Source organism: Telopea speciosissima, chromosome 8, assembly GCF_018873765.1.
Source record: "Telopea speciosissima isolate NSW1024214 ecotype Mountain lineage chromosome 8, Tspe_v1, whole genome shotgun sequence".
NCBI classification, from domain to species: Eukaryota; Viridiplantae; Streptophyta; class Magnoliopsida; order Proteales; family Proteaceae; genus Telopea; species Telopea speciosissima.
Window position 1 is genome coordinate 12,446,478 of NC_057923.1, and position 21,646 is coordinate 12,468,123.

At 42.8% G+C, this 21,646-nt stretch overlaps 1 protein-coding gene across 1 annotated transcript in view; it reads left to right on the forward strand.

Moving 5' to 3' along the window:
* Positions 1 to 3,383: 3,383 nt before the first annotated feature.
* LOC122672033 (F-box/kelch-repeat protein At1g23390-like) overlaps positions 3,384 to 21,646 on the forward strand; it is a 64,428-nt gene continuing 46,165 nt past the window's right edge. The window contains exon 1 of the mRNA XM_043869542.1: positions 3,384 to 3,472. Coding sequence (XP_043725477.1) covers positions 3,404 to 3,472 — 69 coding nt within the window. The 5' untranslated portion in view covers positions 3,384 to 3,403. The remainder of the gene's footprint in view (positions 3,473 to 21,646) is intronic.

A 21,646-nucleotide genomic window follows, 5' to 3' on the forward strand; every position in this document is an offset into this window, starting at 1 on the left:
ATACGTGGTAGCTCGGACATCCAACGGTATGAGCTGAACATAGTCAATGAGTTCGGACCGTTGGATATCCGAGCTACCACATGTCGAACATCCACACTAACATTATCGCACTGCCGAGCAATAGGGAATTGGAGAGGATAATTTTCCAATATTGAAGTGGACCATTCCTCTTCTTTTTTGGAATCATGCGCTCTGATGCCCACATAAAGAGAGAGAGAGAGAGAGTTGACAAAGAGGAGAAGAGAAGACCCACCTAAATAGGGTTGTAAACGGATCAGATTCGGCTCGGATAGTGCTATATCGGCATCTGCATCCGATTAGCTATCGAACGGATTCGGATAATGCTAAATAGATATGGACACGGATATGGATTAGATGTTTTATCCGTTTACATGTAAATATAACTTTTCAGATAGCTATAGCCTATCCGTATCCACATCCGTTTAGCTTTCGAACGGATTTCGACTATTCATTGACACCCCTACACCTAAGTCGTTGTAACAATTGTTTCAACCTAGACAAGAATGTGCTGCACCTAAACAAAAACCTAGACAAGAATGAGAATGGACACAATAGATGGTTTAAGTTTTGGGAAAGACAACGTTATCTGGGCACGTGTGGTACGTTGTGCCACCGGGAAAATCCATCTTTCCATGGGATGCAGTGGTCATTGCATGCACCCTTGTGTCTAGGCATTGGGGCAGTAGTGCCCAGATAGCATTCTTTCTCCCGTTTTGAATAAAGACTAAGTTTTTTACTAAAAAAAAGAGGAGGGTGGATCATGGATCATGGTTCTTAATCCTAGGATTGGTGTCGGATCAGTCTAGGCCGATTCCAAATTTGATATCGATATGGATCGGTAAAAATCAATTAAAACCCAAAAAAACTCATAAATTGAATTTCCATGGATCGGTTCCAGTATTGGCATGTTGTGTAATCTTGGAATAGATCGTCTGATATTATTTGGATTGGTTCGGACCGGTATCAGTCAGTATTGGTCAAAATAATATAAAAAGCACATCATTGTTATCATCATCATCATGAAATTTCTCTTTGTTTTGTGATAATATTAGTAACTTGAAAATGTATCTTTAAGCTCTTGATCATTATGATACAGAATCTAACAAACAAATCAATAACATAACAAGCTCTTGATAATCAAACGATGCATGCAACCTCATTAAAGGAAGAAGGAGTTTTCTTTTGCTTTGTAAAATTCTCTACCAAAACTTGGGTCAGATCCCTCTATTACCAAGCTGCTTGTACTGCATCGTGTGCCTCAGACATAGCAAGCGGCGAAAAGACTGACTCAACACTGCCCGAGCGGGGGTAAGAGGGTCTTTTCCGCCTTGCTATGTGTAGGGGGCACAGAAATAGAAGATCCAGATCCCAAAACTTGGGATAGGCTGAAGTGTTTTTTTAAAAAAAAAAAAAAAAATATGGTGTTACATGAGGAAAGAAGACTCATCATATTGTAGAAAGACAAGGTTGCCAAATGCTTGTCAGAAAATCAATTCATCGTGATGTATGATGGAAAAAAATGGTAACCTAAATTGATATTGTGCAATGTAACTTAAATCACGAACTGTGGTAGAAAAAAATCAACACAAAAAAAGAGTTCTTACCTCGATCCGTCAACTGCTCCATATGAATTGCCCAAAATCTTTGGATGAATTTTTATCACGTTTCTCTGTCCGGTACAATTCCCTAGTGCCTCTAATAAAAGAGGGTGGATCCCACCCAAGTAGTGTATTGAGACTAGTCATTACTGATGCCAATCAGATCCAATTGATACCAATCAGATCCAGCCGATATCAGTGGTTCCAATTTGAGATGATGAACCATGGGTGGGATGCGAAAGGGAAAATTATTTTCTTCATTTCCCTGCCCGGCCCAATGCCCAGTTCCTCTAATAGGGGGTGGTGGACCCCACTTGGGCAGAGTGTTTGGGCAAGGGTAAGTAGTCATTTCAACTCACTTATTAAAGGAATTTGAGAACTAGACCGGATAGGGAACTGGACGAGATAAAGATCTTGATCATTGTTCTGTTGTCATTGACAAGGTCGTCATTTTCCGACCCCCTAAAAAAGGAATCAGACAAACTGTACTGAGCAGGGAACTGAGAGGATAAAGATCCTTTGCTCTTCTTTCTCTCTCTCTCTACCCTGCATCTCAACTTCACTCCTTCCCCAAGCCCAACCCTACCCCGTCAACTACGACTGACATCGATCAGGAGCGATTCATGCATGACAGAGACTCCCAATCAACCTCACACCTACCACGTACGTCTCCCATCCCCACCTCAACCCTACCTCACACCTGCAACTCCACTCCATCCCTGCGACAACCGTTTGAGAGTCTATAGCGTAACAGTTACGGAACGCATCAATCAAGATGCCGTTTTGATTTGTAAATAACATGGTTCACGCAAATGGAATCGGCCTTCCTATGGGATTCAATCGGCACTAATCAGCCTGAACCCTAGAAAACCAGTAAAAACAGCAAGAATCGGAATCTGACTCGGCCAATTTCAATTCAATTTGAACAGAATCACAAAGGAGTATTGGGTGGAGAGGAGAGAGGAGGAGGAGATACTAACGTTGCCACTTGCCTATGCGTCAGCTCAAACAATCTTTTCCCTTTTAAGAATATTCATGAATTTTATTTTCGTGAACAAATATAATAAATGAATGAAAATGACTCACCATGTGAAATGAGATTAAAAAGGTATAATACGGGCTGTTGTTCTCTGTGCCACAGCGTAGACACATGGGCCTGCTATTCAAGGGGGGCAGGGTGGTTATTTTGCCCACCCCCATGTGTCTGGGCACAGCTTGCCCCCGGCACTTTTCATCCAAAAGTGCCAAAAAAAAATCTTCGAAAAAATACTGCTGGTGTTATATGATTTGGCTTCATGATTCTAAGTATCGGTATCACTTGTATCGGGTGATACGTATCGATTTTGTTAGTTACCAATACTATATCAATAGCATGGTAGTCCATGGTACAGACAAGGGATAAAATGGTCAAAAAAAACTCATTTTTTAAGAAAATTCAAAGGTAATTTTTTTCGATACAGCCGCTTCAGGCTCATACCATATCGATTTTGCGTGTTATCGATATCCGTTCCGATACCGTGTACTAAAACCATGTGTTGATCATTATTCCTATTTTGGTTATAGATAGATTAGAGGAGAAATGTTACCGTTTTTATCCCACACGGCTATCGCGGCAAGAAAACGAGGAGGTCTACCGTTCTCCACATTGGTATTGATATGATACTGAGTATACTATATATACACCACTTCTCCCTTCCCTTCTCTTCCGTTCATATCTGCTCCTCCTCCTGTTTTTCCTTCTCTCTTTCTTAATTTCTGTTTTCACACAAAGAGGTTTGGCAATAATGGCTAAGGCTATCAAGAGAATCCTTCCAAAACATAAAGACGAAGAGATAAAAGGAGATGAAGCAGCAGAAGAAATAGAAATAGAAGAAGCTCCTATATATGGAGATGTGTTGGAGGCGATGGTCCTCACCCGCTTGACTCTGCTGGATCTGGTGGCGGCTTCTCACGTCTCCAAGGCGTGGCGAGGCTCTGTCTCCACCTCCCTCCGCATCTCTCCTCGTCTCAAGCCCTGGTTCATAGTCTACGCCCTTCATCACCGCAACCATTCCCTCACCTCCGCCTTCGCTTTCGACCCTTCCTCTCGCGTTTGGCTTCGCATTCAAAACACCCAATTCACCACCACCACAGGCGCACTCCGATCCTCCGACTCCCAACACCTAGTTTACTCACTCTCCACCGCCGGATTCTCCTTCTCTTTCGATCCCTTCCACCTGAATTGGCACCATGTGAAAGCGCCACTTGTGTGGCGCGAGAACCCCATCGTCGCACGACTCGGCTCCCGCGTCCTTGTCGCCGGTGGCACCTTCGACTTCATAGATGACCCACTCGCCGTCGAAATGTACGACATCGACTCCGGGAGATGGGACACGTGTCAGTCGATGCCGTCCTTGTTCAAGGACTCCGCCACCGGCACTTGGATCTCCACTGCCGCCACCGATCGCAAACTCTACCTGCTGGAGAAGCGTTCCCGTCTGATCTGCTCCTTCGATGCTGAAACCAAGACATGGGGAGACACCTTTAATCTAAACCTGATCTCGAATCCAAACAAGATTAATCCACCTGTGGCTGTGGTAGTGACTCATTCCACCATCGGATTCGTCAATGACCGGCTGGTTCTGGTGGGGCTAATGGGGGAACCTGAGGATTTGCACGGACTGGGGCTCTGGGAAGTGGATCAAGATACCTACGAGTGTAGGCCGATCGGGGAGATGCCGCCGGAAATGGTGGAGAAAATGAGGAACGCGAACTCGCCCCTGTCGACAATGCGTGCGACAATGGAAGGTGGTTCCATCTACATCTACGATCCTCGGAATCCAGAGCAAATAATCTTCTGCGAATGTGAATTGAAGGAAGGGATCTGCGAATGGGGATACGGAGTGAATCCCATGATGGTGAATGAACGGAACCGGATGCAGAGATTCGTGTTCACATGTTCCAGAGTCGGAATGGAAGATCTTCACAAGGCTGTGGCGAATGGAAGCCGTACATTCAAGGTGGAATCCGACGACGGACATGGCCTTTCGAGTTTCCACCAACCTGTTGTAGTATTAGTAGTGTTTAATCCATAGGACCTCCCTCCAACACTGCAACAATGGCGATCGATCCAGGGCCTGGCCATGTTGGCACTGACATTATTGACAAATCATACTTAGTAATAATAGTGTATAAATGATATGATCTTTCCAGCATTAACTGGATTTGAGTTCCATTCACAAATTATTGTACTAGTTTCCATCTTCTTTCTTCAGGCCGGGAGGGATTACTTTCCGGCTTTGTATATGACCTGATTGCGATATAGGATTACGGGCATAGATGAATTAGATAAGAGATATGGTTATGGCTGAAGAAGAAGAATGGCAAAAAAGAAACTCCGCCGTCATATAGGTAGATTTTTTCGTGACTCAAACCCGTGCCATGGTGCTTTAAAACTAAAATAAACGGAGAATCCCTAATATTTTCGCCATTTGCTTCAATTTGGCAGGGAAGAAACAAGTCGGGAAAAGGCAGCTTGCCCCATTCTCATTCCCATTCCCACCCCAACCCAACCATGGTTCACATATGGATCGGCAGGAAATTGGGATAGACTCCAATTAAGTCGGAATCAGTCTGAACCCTAAAAATCCAATATGGATCGGCATGAATTGAGATTAAGCTTGGTCGATTTTGATTCAAATCATTAATGAAGTGCCCACTTTTAGGTCTTATTTTTTTGGTCTTAAAATTATTAAACAGTAAACATTGTAACTAGGGATGTGAATGGATGGAATTTAAATCAAATATAAATGCATCTGCTTAGCTTTGGAATACAAATTCCCTTAAATATATATGAATACGAATCAAATGCAGATTTTCAATACTGGATAATGGAGTCGATAGTCGAATCAAATATAACACATCAGATTAGCTTTTGAACACGGATTCTCCCAAATAGATATGAGTATGAATCGAAAATGGATTATCAACTATCCATTTACATTCTAATGAAGATTAGAGAATGGAGTAGTGAGTCTAAAGAAAGCAGTGTTGTGGTCTCACTGTCTACGTTGAGCGACAAAGAATTGGAGAAAATAAGAAAGTGTAAAGCTGAATCCACTATCCTACTAGGGTTAATGTTGCAATGTCATATATGAAATTACATAGATTTCCTCATAAATAATTTTGTTTTGCCATTTAATTACTAGTAATATACCCTAAATTGATAAGGTTATTTTAGTATTGTAAAACTAAATGGATCGGATAATTGAAATATTTGTATCCACATCTGATTAGCTTTTGAACAGATTGGGATGGTTTTTGGTAACTGATTTTCAAATACATATGGATTCTTCTATACGAATAAGAACATGAATCGAATATGGACTTTCGATTATCCATTTACATCTCTAATTGTAAAATGAATGTTTTTCTTGTTCAATGAAAGTTTTCCTTCACCTATGGGGAATGAAGAATTCTTTCATCGTGGATGAAATGACCCTATGATTGGATTCTTGTGTCCTCACTATACTGGGACAGGATCCTCTCCAACACCCCAACAACGCATATCCGACTGCTGGGTGCATAGAAAACATCCCAACACGCTGCCTCAGCCATAAATTATTTATTGGGAGAATGTTCTATGTGCCAGGGACGCAGGCTGCACCTAGACACATGGGGGTGGGCGCAATGACTACCCTACCCCCCTGAGTTGCAGGCCCATGTGTCTGGGCGCAGCCTGCGCTACGGCACAAAGAACATGAGCGCTTATTTATTATTTATTTTCAATACTTTTTTGGTCTACTCCTGGAGAAATTGGGTCTCAACCAAGATGCAACCTGGTAGTAAAAATTGTCGGCATCCATATTTCCCGATAATTCCTCTTCTTTTTTTTCCGGGAAATTTACACATACCACCCTTGAGGTTTGACGAAAGGATATTTTCACCCCCCAGTTTTGGAAAATTCTGCGTACCCCCCCTGAGGTTTGCAAACGGTAACAAATAGGCCCATTCCGTCAGGTCATGACTAACACTGTTAAAAATTAGACTTGAACTGATGGAATTGCCCCTACAAGAGAGACAAAAAAAAAAAAAAAAAAAACACCTGCAACTCATCTTCTTCAATCGATTTTGGGGAAGATGAGTTGCAGGTTTCAAAACCCTTTCAACCCTTAAGGAATTTAGGGTAGTATGATGTGAATTGTCGAAATTGTCCTTGCGGGATAGAATGACTACTTAATCAGTAGATGGCGATGGTGGAGCTGCAAATGAAGTAGCCACTGAAACAGTTAGTCTCCTATCCGAAGCTTGACCTAATCCAGTGAAAGATAAAGAAGAAACGGCCCCATTAGATATAAGGTCTCCTAAGCAGAGGATTTGGGAAGGTCAATCGAAGTGATCGCAGAGATTTCAGTATTGGAAAATCCAAAGCAAAGATTGCATTTTTCGTCCCTTTTCCTTTCAATTCGTGGGAGAATGAGAATAGAAGAGAGCCCAAAAAACCAAGGAAGACTTATCCCTTTTATGAAATTTGAAATTCCTGCAAATATCGGAAAACCACTTAGCTAGTATAAATCTACAGTGTCAGATCTCCAGTGATGCTGCCCTTTTCGCCGGTTAAAAGATCTCGGTTTTACAGTTCTTGGCTCAGATCTCTGCTTCCTAATGGAATGGGACTTATGGGCTGTATCGAAAGATACAAACAAACCGTTTAGGACCCAGTTTTTGTGAAGGGAAAATATCTTCTCCCACGCGATCTGACCCTCTGGAATGGAGAATGACATTTTTTATTTTTGGTGAAGATGGAGAATGACATTTCAGACAATGATCTTGAATCCGGGATAGAACGACTACTTAAACACTACGTGGTGATGGTGGAGCAACAATTCGATTAGGTTTTAGAAGAAGAAGGAGAAGAGGTAATGAAGGGGTGATGAGGGTTAAGTTTCAGTTGCAGGTTAGGGTTCTTCAAGAATAAAAATAAGAGAAATGATTTGGGGAAGATGAGGGCAGTTTGGTCAATTTCTCTCTTAATTTTAACAGTGTTAGTCATGAACTGACGGAATGGGCCTATTTGTTACCGTTTGCAAACCTCAGCGGGGTACGCAGAATTTTCCAAAACTGGGAGGTGAAAATATCCTTTCGTCAAACTTCAGGGGTGGTATGTGTAATTTTCCCTTTTTTTTCTAATCCCAATTGAAGAGGGCACATAAGGTGAAATTTATTTGGGGGGGGCGGGAGGAGTACAGTTCCTGCACATGACAATTAAACAAATTTGATCCCTATTGAAATAGATCAGGTCACACTGCATTAGATTGTTGCCGAGTTTAAGCTTGATTCAATCATATGACCCACTTTTTTATTACAATGTTCTTTAAAGTATTTTCAGTAGTTGTAGGTTTTTTTTATTTCAAAATTTGAATAATGTAATTTGATGGCTTATTTGTAGCTTGTGAAATTGGATTCTCCAAAAAAAGTATTTTTATTTTAAGTTTTTTTTTTAAATTGTTATAAGCTCTGAAAGGTGACATGTACAAGTTTTTTTCCTCATCTTTCACCACTTTGGTTATAACAACATAGACCTAAGAAGGTTTGTTTTTGATAATGTAACTCTCTAAATTTTTTTTTTAATACATATTTACGAGTTAGAGCCTAGAGGAGAAAAAAAATTATCCACAAGGTAGAATAGGGACTAAGGACTAGGGTTTTAGTAATCAGTATCAGTAGAGACTGATATTAATTTGGATTGGTCCATAACGGTCAGATTTACTTGTGTTTTCTTCAAAAAAAAAAAAAAAAGATTTTCATTACATTTTTACCCTTGTCTATACTGATCCAATGATACGGGATCGGCCAAACATCGATATCACCAGTATCAATATGAATTGGCTGATTTGATATCGATTCCTCAAACCATGTTGAGGACTAGAAGTATCGTCGATGCCAAAGATTACTAATTTTGAGGCCGGATGGCATCACTGACACCCATCTTATATAAATTTACTGTTCACTATAGAGATACAACACTCTTTCATATATTATAAGGGAAAATCATGTTTTTTGGCCTTCTTTTAGTATAGCACATTTTGTAAATGAGGGTGAATCCTATCATTTCATTTAAAATTGTACGAAATATTGTGTTAAATAATTTCAATGTTTAAAAACTCCTTTTTATGTTTGAATTAAATAACTTTTAATTATCTTTTAAAATTTTCTTTATAATCCTTGAATAAAATAACTTTAATTTTTTTTACTCTTAAATTAAGTACTGCATTAAATAACTTTTGGGGAATAAGACAGTAGACAATTAAAAGAATATTGCAATTTTTAAATTTACTAATTGACTAATAAAAAAGTCCACCCAATTATTGCACATATGTGTGAGAGGTAGCCACCTATCTTATTTTTGCCATTTACAAGGAGGGGTATTAATGGAAAGAAAAAGGACATGCAAGTGGTTGGTTATCTCTCACTTCTACGTTCACCTTCACTTGTATGTACGTGCTGATGATCCATTCTCAGTATTAACTATTAACGAAGACAACCCAATTGATCTATCTAAGCATCAGAATTACAAGACCCCTAGAGAATGGACAAGATCATAGACACAAGTTGTTGAGAGGAGAGAGAATTAATCTGGGGGACGTTCCAAGTTCTACCTGCTAACAAATCTGAAACTTTATCCCGATCAATATATTGAGGTTCCTATACCTACTTTCTAGCATACTATCCTATTTGAAGTAGGAATGATGTGCATAACACTATTCCAAATCCAAGAACCTTGCTTAGATTTAAAGTTAACGGCTAATGTACTATTTATCGGAGAATACTTAGGTTTTAGAATACAACTCCACAAGAAAGAACGATTGATAATTAACCTACATCCAAGCTTTTGAATAATAAAGTTTCATTGTAAGTATGGAGACATAGCACTCTCATATGTTATACGGAAATCATGTTTTTTGACCTTCTTTTAGTATATATAACACATTTTGTAAATGAGGGTGAATCTTGTCATTTCACATAAAATTGTATGAAATATTGTATTAAATATTTTCAATTTTTTAAAAACTCCTTTTTACACTTGAATTAAATAACTTTTAATTTTGTAAAACCTTTCTTCACCCTTAAATACTGCATTTATTTAATTTTTTTTTATTTTTAAATTAAATACTGCATTAAATAAGTTATAGGGAATAAGACAACACGCAATTAAAAGAAGATTGTAACTTTTAAATTCACAATTTTGGTGACAACAAATTGTTTATTATATAAGATGTTGAAACTTAACTTTCCAAGAAGAGAGAGAAAGAGAGACTTTTAGTCAACGAACTTGTAGGAACCGTCTTAATGGTCTTTTTATCACCCAATAAAGTTACAATTTCGTTGGCAACTTGGTTTTAAGAATCTATTGCGGATGAGAGGGGTCATCCGATTCCTCTCATCCGATTCTTGACTGATCCCCATATCAATAACTCAATACAGACGTAGGGTTTGATCCAAATTGTTACGAGACGATCCGGATCAACATTGATCAAGACCATTCCCGTATCTGATTACGATTCTAAAAACCCTGGTTGACAAAGACCAACACTTCGCAATCAAGAGATTATGAGTTAAACTCTTCTTAGGACCTACCCAAAAATTAGACCACACACTCAGGACTCCCAAGTATTAGCCTCACACTCCCTATCTCTTTACTCAAACCAGATCATGATATTTAAGGTTGCAATGGAAATTGGGCCCACCTTCCAAGCCATACTCGCACACCCTCGGTTTTAGTAATAGATATCAGATTGGCCATATCAATATTGGTATTGGCAATAACCGATATCGTGAATTAAATCAATACCAACACTTCCAAGAAAAGAAAAAACATCATAAGATAAAATCCATCTTGACACAAACACAATCATTGATATATGTATCTCTTTCTCCCTCCTTAAATTCAAATTTTTTTGAATTTTTTCTTTTCTTGAAGTCCAAACATCCAAAAGAAAAATTCAGCACCTCTCTTTATCAAGTTTCCTCTGTCTTAATGTCCTCATTCTCTGGACTACTTAATGTCCATTTCATGTCACTAATAACCATTTCAAGATCATACCAGGTCGTCCATTCCTCACTTGGACCAAGCAAGAAAGTCTAGGTTTTACATAGTTTGATGTGAAGCTAGGAATTGGCATTAGATTCGTCATATTGGTATCAATTGTGATCGATATTGATGGATCGATAGATATAATACATATATTGTGTTTAATGAAAAAATAATGTATTGATATGAAATCGGACCAATACAATTAACTCATATTAATTATTTTTTATTCGAAATACATATCAATATTTACAACGAACAATAATGTCATGATACCATGAACTAAATCCATGATGTGAAGTGAATTAAAAAACAAAAAAACCAAAAATCCTAAAAGAAAAAGAAAAAAAAAAGCAAGATGAAATAAAATTGAAACAATTCCCCAAATTTTTTTTTGATAAAAACTTTTTTTTTTAAGGGGTAGAACTGATAAAAACTCACCAACCACGTGGCAAAAATTGTATGTTGACTGCCCAAGTGATTTAAGACCGGAAGACCCGTACCCACGCCAACATCAAATGGCTACAATTAATTTGAACCCCACAGGGCCCACAGCCAAAAGTCTTATCAACAAGTCAGACCAGAATATCAAAATGAGAGCCCTCCCAAGATATCTGGAAATGTTTCAATTTTGGAAGATAACTGCACAGGAAGGAGTAGTATTTTGATGCTAACAACTATGTACGATCGTGTATAATAATAATAATATAATAAAAGGCCAAGATTCTAAATTCCCTTAATTTTATAGACCAGTGAGACTTTAGAAACGATCAAACGACCTTACTTAGAGCCTTCTCAGATACGGTTGGACTCTTTCTATTAAGAGAAGTTTTGGTTGCTTGGTAGTGATGGGACTAGGAAACACCAACTACCCTAGGCGATCAGATAATTTATAAATTTATCAAAAAAAAATACAAAGTCAGATAATCTATAAAATGAGGAAGTTGAGGTCGGCTTAAAAGTCTCTATAATTGTTTACTAACGAAGTCAACCTAATAAGACAAGAACAAAGATCCCAGTAATTGTCACTGCAACTGTAGAAGATGTGCTTTTTAGGTGTTTCTGTATTTCTCTTATTGGGATTTACACCTTTAGAAACCAGTTTCTTGCTGATAGTTGGGGAATTAATATGCATTGGATTTCTATTGTTTCGAAGGCATGTTAATGGTTTCGATCTCTTGAATCTATGTTTGCTTTGCATTCTGATGGTTCTCTATCCAAGAAAAGATAATTTATGGTGGACTGATTCGTGATGCTGTGGGTTCCCCCATTATTGTTTTTGCAGGTGTAAGTATAGATAGATCAGTCCTTTCTACGGAGTTGTATGCTATCTTTCATGTTATGATATTATGTATTGAAAAATGTTTCTATGAAATGTTTATTCGATCAGATTCCAAATTGGTTGTGGACATGCTACATGGAAAGATTAAAAGTCATTAGACATTACAATGGTTGAAGAGCAAAATCCATCATTTGAGTGCATCTCTTTCTTCGGTGGAATATAAGCATGTGTGGATGGAGGTGAATCAACTTACCGATTACATTGCCTCCTTACCTATGGGTGATGTGGAGACTGTTTTTTGATTGGTTGACTTCCCAGAGAAACTTTGTAAATTGGTTAAGGGAGATGTTGATTTCTGTATTTACTTTCGGTTATAACGTCCTTGTTTTTGGCACTTTTGTTGATACGAGATCTGTCCCATTTCTATCTTTTAAGCCTGTTTTAAAAGGGTTCTAGGTGGATGCCTTTTTTTGTATATTTAATATTTTCTTTTTTCGTCTTCTTAATATAATTTATGTATCCAAAATAAAATGTGAACCCAATTATTAACTACTAACGAAGTCAACCCAATTCATCTCTCTAAGCAAATGAACTACAAGAAGTCAATTAAGTGGTACCCCAATTGTAATTCAACCTTTACCAAAGAAAATAAAAATTTTTGAAATTCAACCTTCCATCAGTTCAAGTTATCATATTACATTAGTGGTATTTTTTTAGGGAAAAGATATTATCATTAAGGAGTAGTATTTTGTTGGAATTAAGCGATCTTTAGTAGAAATACCCTTGTTTAAAAGTTTCCATAAGAAAGTCATGAATTTTGGGTGACATCTGGATTTCAAAAAAAAAAACACATAGACACCGGAAAGATTCGAGTGTTCACCTTGAAGAGAGGTGATGAGCCACAAAACAATGACCAACCAGTGACTGACATGTGGCATGACCGAGGCCGAGCTGAACCCTTTAGCCCTGGGATAAGGTGGCCACGGGACACGCGAGTCCTCAACTACCGAGGACGAGGCAGAGTACCACGAGCTTGGCAGTACAGTTGAGGTCCCCGAGGCCGACAACCAGGCCGAGTCCTCCAGGATCGATAACCCAGTCGAGTCCGTTGAGACCGACATCGGGGCCGAGCCCTCCCATGTCGGTAGCAAAATCGAGCCCCTCATTATTGGGCTATGAGGTCAACGTCCCCATCTACTAAGACCAACCGTGCGAGAGCCGACCCCCAAGTGCGAGCTTCGATTAATTGGATCATGAAGCCACGTCAGACATCCCGACATTCGCGGGAAACGCCCGCTCAACCGGGTCAGATCACCCTCCAAAAGCAGGACCGAATCACATTCGAATAAGGACTCTTACCAAGTAAAGAGTCCACGTCCAAATACGACTTCACTAGGCAGACTCCTACAAAAAATAAAACTCTTACCATTCAAGGACTCTTCTTCATTGCCCTATTCTCATCTTATAAATACTCAGGTATGGAGCTCAAACGCTCAGTTCACTTTTCACTAAGTTGAACCACTGTTGCTTTGGAGACTTAACTTGAGCGTCAGAGAGCCCTTGGCCGAAGTCACACCGGCTCTCTTTCGCTAACTCGATTTTTGCATGCTCATCTACAGGCGAACCGGGTGGCGGAGGTTTTGACACGCAACAAGAGGTATTTAGAGTAAACAAAAAAATAAAAAATAAAAACTTGTTGAAACCTTGGTCGTAAGAATTCCCCTTCTATTCAAAGGACAAAATAAGAAATCCTTATGCCTAGTCTCAGGATCTTAAGACACAAGTGGTTGAGAGAAGAGACTTAATCAAAGGGACATTCTAAGTTCTACTTACTAACAAATTCTAAAACTTTATTAATAAAAATTGGGATGGTGTTGCCCACTAGATTCCACATAGAATCCTGTCCAATTAGTTATCCATGGATCCTTTTAGATGTCTGTTCAGGTCCCTATGCCTACTTTCTAGTATACCATCCTTTTTAATTTAGGAATGATGTGCATAACACTATTCCAAATCCAAGAATCTTGATTAGGTTTAAAGTTAATGGCTAATATACTATCTCTAAAAATACTTAGTTTTTAGGATACAACTCTACAAGGAAGAAGGATTGGTAACTAACTTCCGCATCCAAGTTTGAGTAACAAAGTTTCATTATGACAACTTAGATTTACAAGCATTCTTCAATGGTATCAGAGATCATTTCTGACAAGATTTAGTCTCTCCCCACCAAAAATTTTCATTAATGCTATCCAACTTTTTTTTTTTTTTTTGGATATGTGATGCTATCTAACTTGAAACATAAAGATTTATGGAATAAAAACATGACATCAGATACATCTACATATTACTTTTCTGTATTAATGGAAAAGATGAGGGGGATTTTTTTTTCTTTTTACCCATTGATGAACCACAAATCATCCCCACCAATTGGAAGATGCCACGTGTCCCTAAGAAAGAAGATCCACCTGGACGTCCTCTCCTCCAAGGCAACGTACTCCAATGGAATATAAGTACGAGTTAGAATACACTACGTCAACAACAAGATGAACACCTCTGCAAGACTCCGGAGCCTGGCTTACTACTCACGTAACTCACATGGACTCAAGAAGGACCTAGTCATCCGGAAGGATCTATCCATCTAGAAGGACAACCCTACTGGGACTCTAAATCTCGCCGGAAGACGACCAACCAGAGAGGAGCCCTGTTACTCAGGGAAACCTCCACCTACGAAGAAGACTCCACATCAACTAGGGACTCTCTCCACTCCGCCATGCACTACTATAAAAGAGAAGGTATCTCACACCCTCAACTCATCTTGAATAATCTCTATTCATCTGTTTGCTCAGGAGATCTCACTTTGGCATCGGAGAGCCCTAGGCCGGAACCACACCGATTCTCTTTGGTGACTTACTTGGTCCTCTTGCAGGTAACGGCACCTGTAGGACCACTCGACAATTTCTTGACGCAACAGATTGGTGCCGTCTGTGGGAATGACGATAGCCATTACACCTACTAGCTCACTTCCATACTCATACAATGCCGCCACGAAGGAAGACCGCTGCCTCCACCAACAATGTTCTGAGGAACGGATCACCACCCCCGGAGAGCTCTCGTCGCCGTAGAACCAATGGCCACGACCATGTCTCTCTGGAGGCGGAGGTCCCAAATGATGATCAGGTCATCGTAGCCGAACCTAACAACGAGGCAGTGGTGGAGGTGGTACCCGACCCCAATGCACCGGCAACTGTAGGTCAGGTCCATGACCTGCAGCGACAGATACTGGATGATCGCCTACTCTTCCGAGACTATCTGACGCAGCGTTCGATGTCCCATAGCCATAGGGTGTCGGCAGTCGCAAGGGCAGAGCCTATACCTCGACAAGAGCCTGATCCTAGGGGACCACCACTCCGGGAGGAAAGGTCAAAGAGACTCGCCAGGCGAACACCCGTTCCCCCGTCAGGGGAGCCTTCTCAGCACCCTAGAAGGACGAGAGACCTCCCAGGGCGGTCAGACCGTGGAAGGACAATGGCACCTGGGGCACGGGTGCCAAACCCAGAGAGATCCGCCAGGAGGTCGGTGGTTCAAGGTCGACTGGGGGAGAGTCACAAGCCAGGACACAGCCGGATCCAGTGGGAGGAGAGCCCCTCCTCATCGCGTCAGGGTTCATCGCGATGTAACCATTCACCATCCCGCCAACACTCAAGGCGGGAGGGGACATCAAGGAGAAGTCGTGAACGAGGTCGTAGTGAGTGTCCTGCCGGACATGAAGGACAGGCACGAGAGGAAGAGTTAGACCAAAGGCTTCGGGACCTGAACTATATAGTGGGACCACGGACCCTAATGACAACATCAACTATTTTAATGGCATGATGACACTGTATGGTGGGTCGAACGTGGTCTCCTGCCGGGCATTCCCTGCATCCCTCAAGGGTGCGGCTACATCATGGTTCTCCAGGCTACGACCAAGGTCGATAGGCTCGTTCGCAGAGCTATGCGAACAGCTCGTCACCCGCTTTCAGAGCAGCGTCAAGTAGAAGAAGACCACCGTCAACCTACTGAACGTGGTACAGAACCCTGGGGAATCTCTCAGGGAGTATGCCAGCAGGTTCACCAAGGAGTCCTTGGAGGTTCAAGATTTGGACGACCAGACCCAGCATGCAGCCTTGGTAGGAGGCATCAAAGACTTGGACCTGATCAAGGACCGGGCACGTCATGAGACCAGGACCATGAAGGAGCTCCTGGAGCAGTGCAATGAGTTCGCCAATATGGCGGAGGTACTGTAGGCCAGGAAGAAAGTGATAGAGGCCAAGCCCTAAGATAACAACAGGTCAGCACCGGATGACTGTAAGGAAGGCAAGTGGACAAGGACCGAGTGCCGACAGGAGAAGAATGATCTTCCCTCCGAAAGAACTGATTGTCATCCTGAGAGAAGTGAAAGATCCAACAGCCCCGAGTTCACATCGCTGAACACTACCCGATCACAAATCCTCATACAGATCCAGGACCGTGACCTGATCCGGTGGCCACAACCCATGCTAGCAAGACCTGAGAAGAGAAACCCTAACAATAACTACCTCTTCCACAAGGAGAATGGGCATGACACAGAGGACTGCTTCCAGTTGAAGAGAGAGATAGAAAGCCTTATAAGGGCAGGGAGCTTAAACAGGTACGTGAAAGGAAGGTGTGATGGTCGTTCGGGTCAAGCAGATAGAGGTCGTGATCGAGAAAGGAAAGAAGGACGGATCGAGAGAGAGACCGTCCAGAAGGGCAGAGAGATGCAGCAGAACCGAGTGGCACCAAGGGAGCCCCCATCCTCACCATACTAGGGGGACCGAGGCAGGAGTCCACCCGGAAGGCCAAAGCCCATACCAGGTTTATGGGAGTTGTAGAGAAGCCAAGCAAGATAGCTAAGACCGAGACAATGATCTCCTTCTCGGAGGAAGACCTAGAAGGACTGAGCTTCCCACATGAGGATGCACTGGTGGTACAGGTGGAAGTAGCCAACTAACCCGTACACAGGGTACTGATAGACACAGGGGCATCGGTAGACGTTCTGTCCCTGGATGACTACCGGCAGTTTAGGTTTAAAGACGATCAGCTCAAGTCGGAGACAACTTACCTCCATGGATTCTTCGGTGCAACCGCCTCCATTAGAGGTTTCATAGAACTACCCATCACGTTCGGAGTGCACCCCCAACAAGTGACAATCATGGTGAACTTCATAGTTGTCAAGTCCGTGGTGTCATTCATTGGCCTCCTAAGGCGACCCTCCCTGATAGCCCTTAGAGGAATCGTGTCACCACTCCACCTGAAGGTGAAGTTCCCCACTGAGAATGGGGTAGGCGAAGTTCGGGGAGATCAGAAGAAGGCAAGGGAGTGTTAAGGGACCTTCATGAAGAAAAATAATGGTAACACCCGCGGAATGGCACTCTGCATAAAGAATCTGGTCAGCGACCAGAGAGATGAATTAACAGAAAGAAGGGGTAGGCCAGTGGAGGATCTCGTCCCATGGCCACTCAGCAAGGATGACCCCTCCAGGGTTGTACAGATAGGCTCACTGTTGAGCGACGAGCAGAAGAACGAGTTGGGGCATCTCCTCCAACCAAACGTGGATGTCTTTGCGTGGTCGACCTACGACATGCCTGGCATACCACGTTCCATAGCAGAACACCGCCTGCATGTAGACCCAACCCGAAAGCCCGTCCAGGAGAAGAGGCAAAATTTTTCCCTGGATCGACAAGCAGACATCAAGGAAGAGGTGGAGAAACTCAGCCAATCTGGGTTCATCAGGAAGGAGAAATTCCCCACCTGGCTGGCGAACGTAGTCATGGTGCCGAAGCCCAACGAGAAGTGGAGGATGTGTGTTGATTACACCGATCTGAATAAGGCATGCCCGAAGGACGAGTACCCACTGCCCCGGATCGACCTGTTGATCGATGCTACTGCTAGCCATGAGATGCTGAGTTTCATGGACGCCTACTCCGGATACAACCAGATCCTCATGCATGAGGATGATGAGTCTTACACCGCCTTCCGGAAGGACATGAAGAACTACTGTTATCACGTCATGCTGTTCGAGCTGAAGAATGCAGGGGCCACCTACCAGAGGATGGTCAATAAGATGTTCAAGGAGCAGATCGGGCGTAACATGGAAGTGTAAGTGGATGACATGCTTGTGAAAAGCACCCAGGCCCACTGAAGCCTTCACAGTACTAAGAAGGAACCAGATGAAGCTAAACCCTGCCAAGTGCGCCTTCGGTGTAACGTCAGGAAAATTCCTGGGGTTCATGGTCTCAGTACGGGGAATAGAAGCCAACCTGTCCAAGATCAATGCCATCCGGGAGATGTCACCCCCTCGAACAGTCAGAGAAGTACAAAGGTTGAATGGAAGGGTGGCAGCCCTTTCAAGGTTCGTGTCGCGGTCAGGAGACAAATACTTGCCGTTCTTCAAGACATTGAAGAACCTCCGGAGCCTAAAGGACTTTACGTGGATAAAGGAGTGCTAGAAGGCATTCGAGGAGTTGAAGGGGTACCTGGAAAGCCCACCACTACTCGGGTAGCCAGAGCCCAATGAAGATCTGTAGGTCTACCTGGCGGCCACCCCGGTCGCCGTAAGCGCAATACTCCTGAAGGAAAAAGGCAGGGTCCAGAGGCCCATCTATTATGTCAGTCAGGTTCTAATCGATGCAGAGACCAGGTACACGAGGATCGAGAAGGTAGCCTATGCACTAGTGGTTGCAGCCAGGAAGCTATGACCATACTTCCAAGCCCACACCGTCACAGTCCTTACCGACCTGTCCCTGAAGAAGGTAGTCCACAAGCCAGATGTATCCGGAAGACTCATAGCTTGGGCGGTGGAACTGAGTGAGCATGACATTAGATTCCAACCACGAACTGTCATCAGATTCCAACGACGACGGCAGGTGGGCGCGACGCACCGGAGGGAGCACGACGGTAGGCAAGTGCCACACACCAAGAGGGCACGACAACGAGGCAGGCGGGTGCCACGTACCTAGGAGGGTGCGACGATGCAGGCGGGCAAGACGCACCGAAGGGAGCACGACGACAGGATGGGGCCATGCACCAAGAGGGTGCAACAATGAGGCAGGCGGGCATGATGCACCGGAGGGAGCACGACGGCAGGTGGGCGCCACTCGCCAAGAGGGCACGACAGCGAGGTAAGCAAGCGCCACTCACCTAGGAGGGCGCAACGACGAGGCTTGGGCGCCATGCGCCAAGGAGGGAACTACACTAGGCAGGGGCACCACGCACCAAGGAAAGGGCGACTATGCAGGCGAGCGCCAAGCACCAACAAGGGCTCGACTGCAGGCGGACGTGACATGATAGCAGGCGGGCGTGTGAGGCACCAAGGCGACTGTGATCGAGAGCTGGCGTCACCAACTGAGCACAATCGAGTCAGACCAAAAGATGAGGGCGAGAACGAGGCACAAGCCGAAGCCAAGGCCCAAGTGTGGCACGAACCAAGGAGCAGGACCGTAGACACACCTCTAACAAAGAAGACACCACAAAGGCCAGCTCAAAGCAAGCCATAAGACACTAAGCTCCCAAGGCTAGTGGGGAAGAGAAAGCTTGAGAAAGGACATGTAACAAACACTTGGGGGGCAACCCAAGATGGGGACAAAGAACAAGGCAAGGAAGAAAAGCCAAAAAGCAAAATGTAGGAAGCACAAGACAAGAGAGAGAGAAAGTGAAAATGAAAGAGAGGAAGAAGAATATATATCTATACAAAAAAGAAAAGAAAGGAAAAAGGTAAAAGGATGTGAGAGGAGGGATTTGAACCCACAACCTCCTCACATCAATAATTTGCAGACTCACCCCTGGAGAGGAATTATTTGCCAATAACCCCCTGGATGATATACAAATGCATGAAGAACTCTCTTGAGCACGTTGTTCCAAGAGAGTGGGGGGCAAATGATGAACCACAAATCATCCCCACCAATCGGAAGATGCCACATGTCCCTAAGAAAGAAGATCCACTTGGACGTCCTCTCCTCCAAGGCAACGTACTCCAACGGGATATAAGTACGAGTTAGATTACACTACGTCAACAACAAGATGAACACCTCTGCAGGACTCCGGAGCCTGGCTTACTACTCACGTAACCCACATGGACTCAAGAAGGACCTAGTCATCCAAAAGGATCTGTCCCTCCGGAAGGATCTATCCATCTAGAAGGACAACCCTACTGGGACTCTAAATCTCGCCGGAAGACGACCAACCAGAGAGGAGCTCTGTTACTCAGGGAAACCTCCACCTACGAAGAAGACTCCACATCAACTAGGGACTCTCTACTCCGCCATGCACTACTATAAAAGAGAAGGTATCTCACACCCTCAACTCATCTTGAATAATCTCTATTCATCTGTTTGCTCAGGAGATCTCACTTTGGCATCGAAGAGCCCTAGGCCGAAACCACACCGGTTCTCTCTGGTGACTTACTTGGTCCTCTTGCATTTGATGGCACTCGTAGGACCGCTCGACGATTTCTTGATGCAAAACCCATGAATCCTTTGCCATAATTATCTTCTTTTAGTTGTTGGAGGTCTGAAATGCCCTTCAATGTTCTCAAGCATCCATTCAAGCAATGAGAGATGAGCTTCTAGCTCGACGGCAGGCCTCCACCCAATGGGAATGATGTAAGTTCTTTTTTTTTTTTTTTGGTAGAAAAAGGCTATTCATTCATGAGCGCCCAACGTCAAACAAAGAAAAGCACAGTACATAAAATAGATAGCTAACATGATAAACGCGAGGTATGGATATACAATATCCAAAACCGAGGAGTGAAAATTGATCTGGTTTCACATGCCATTGATTGGGTCATCCAGACTAGGGGTTGGTTCACAAACACTTCCCTAGAGAACAGGTTGTAAACACAACAAATTTTAAGCGCATGCACAAATGTGCCAATACAGAGATTCCCATTCGTGCCGAAAAGATCAAATCCACACTGCCCACTCGAGCCGACATATTGCCACAGCCTACTTTCAAACAGACTTGCCAGATAGGTAAAGGTAAGGGTGTCAAAACCTAGCCCGAACCGTTAAGACCGATCGAATCCGATCGAAAAAACCCGAGACCGAATCGAACCAATCCTTATTGAATTGGTTTTGGACTGGGGTATGACAGGACCGGTTCAAAATCGGATCGCACCTGACCGACTGATAACAAACCGAAAATCGAATCGAATGAAATCGATAAGAAAATAATGAGTATAAGGTTACAAATTTATGGTTGTAAGGTAAATTGTTACAAATCAATGAGTATGAGGTTATGAAAATAGGGAAATTGATTTGTAACAATGCTTGTTCCATGATCTCCTTTTTAAGTGTGGGGTTACTTAAATATTTTATGTAGTTAAAAAGAGAGAGAAGAAAATAGGCACAAACCAAACTCGACTTGTTTAAAAAAACCCGGTACCGAACCAAATCCAAACCGATATCAATCCGTTATCATAAACCAAAATCGACATGAAACCAAACCGCACCGAAACCGAAAAGTTTTCATTGGATTGGTCTCGGTTTCTATAAAAGCCACACCGAAATCGAAAAACCCGAACCGAAATCAGACTAAACCAACCCATTGACACCCTTAGGCAAAGGTCTGATGGATAAGTTCAGGAGGTAGAGTGATCGACTCCTACCCCTATTTTCTTGC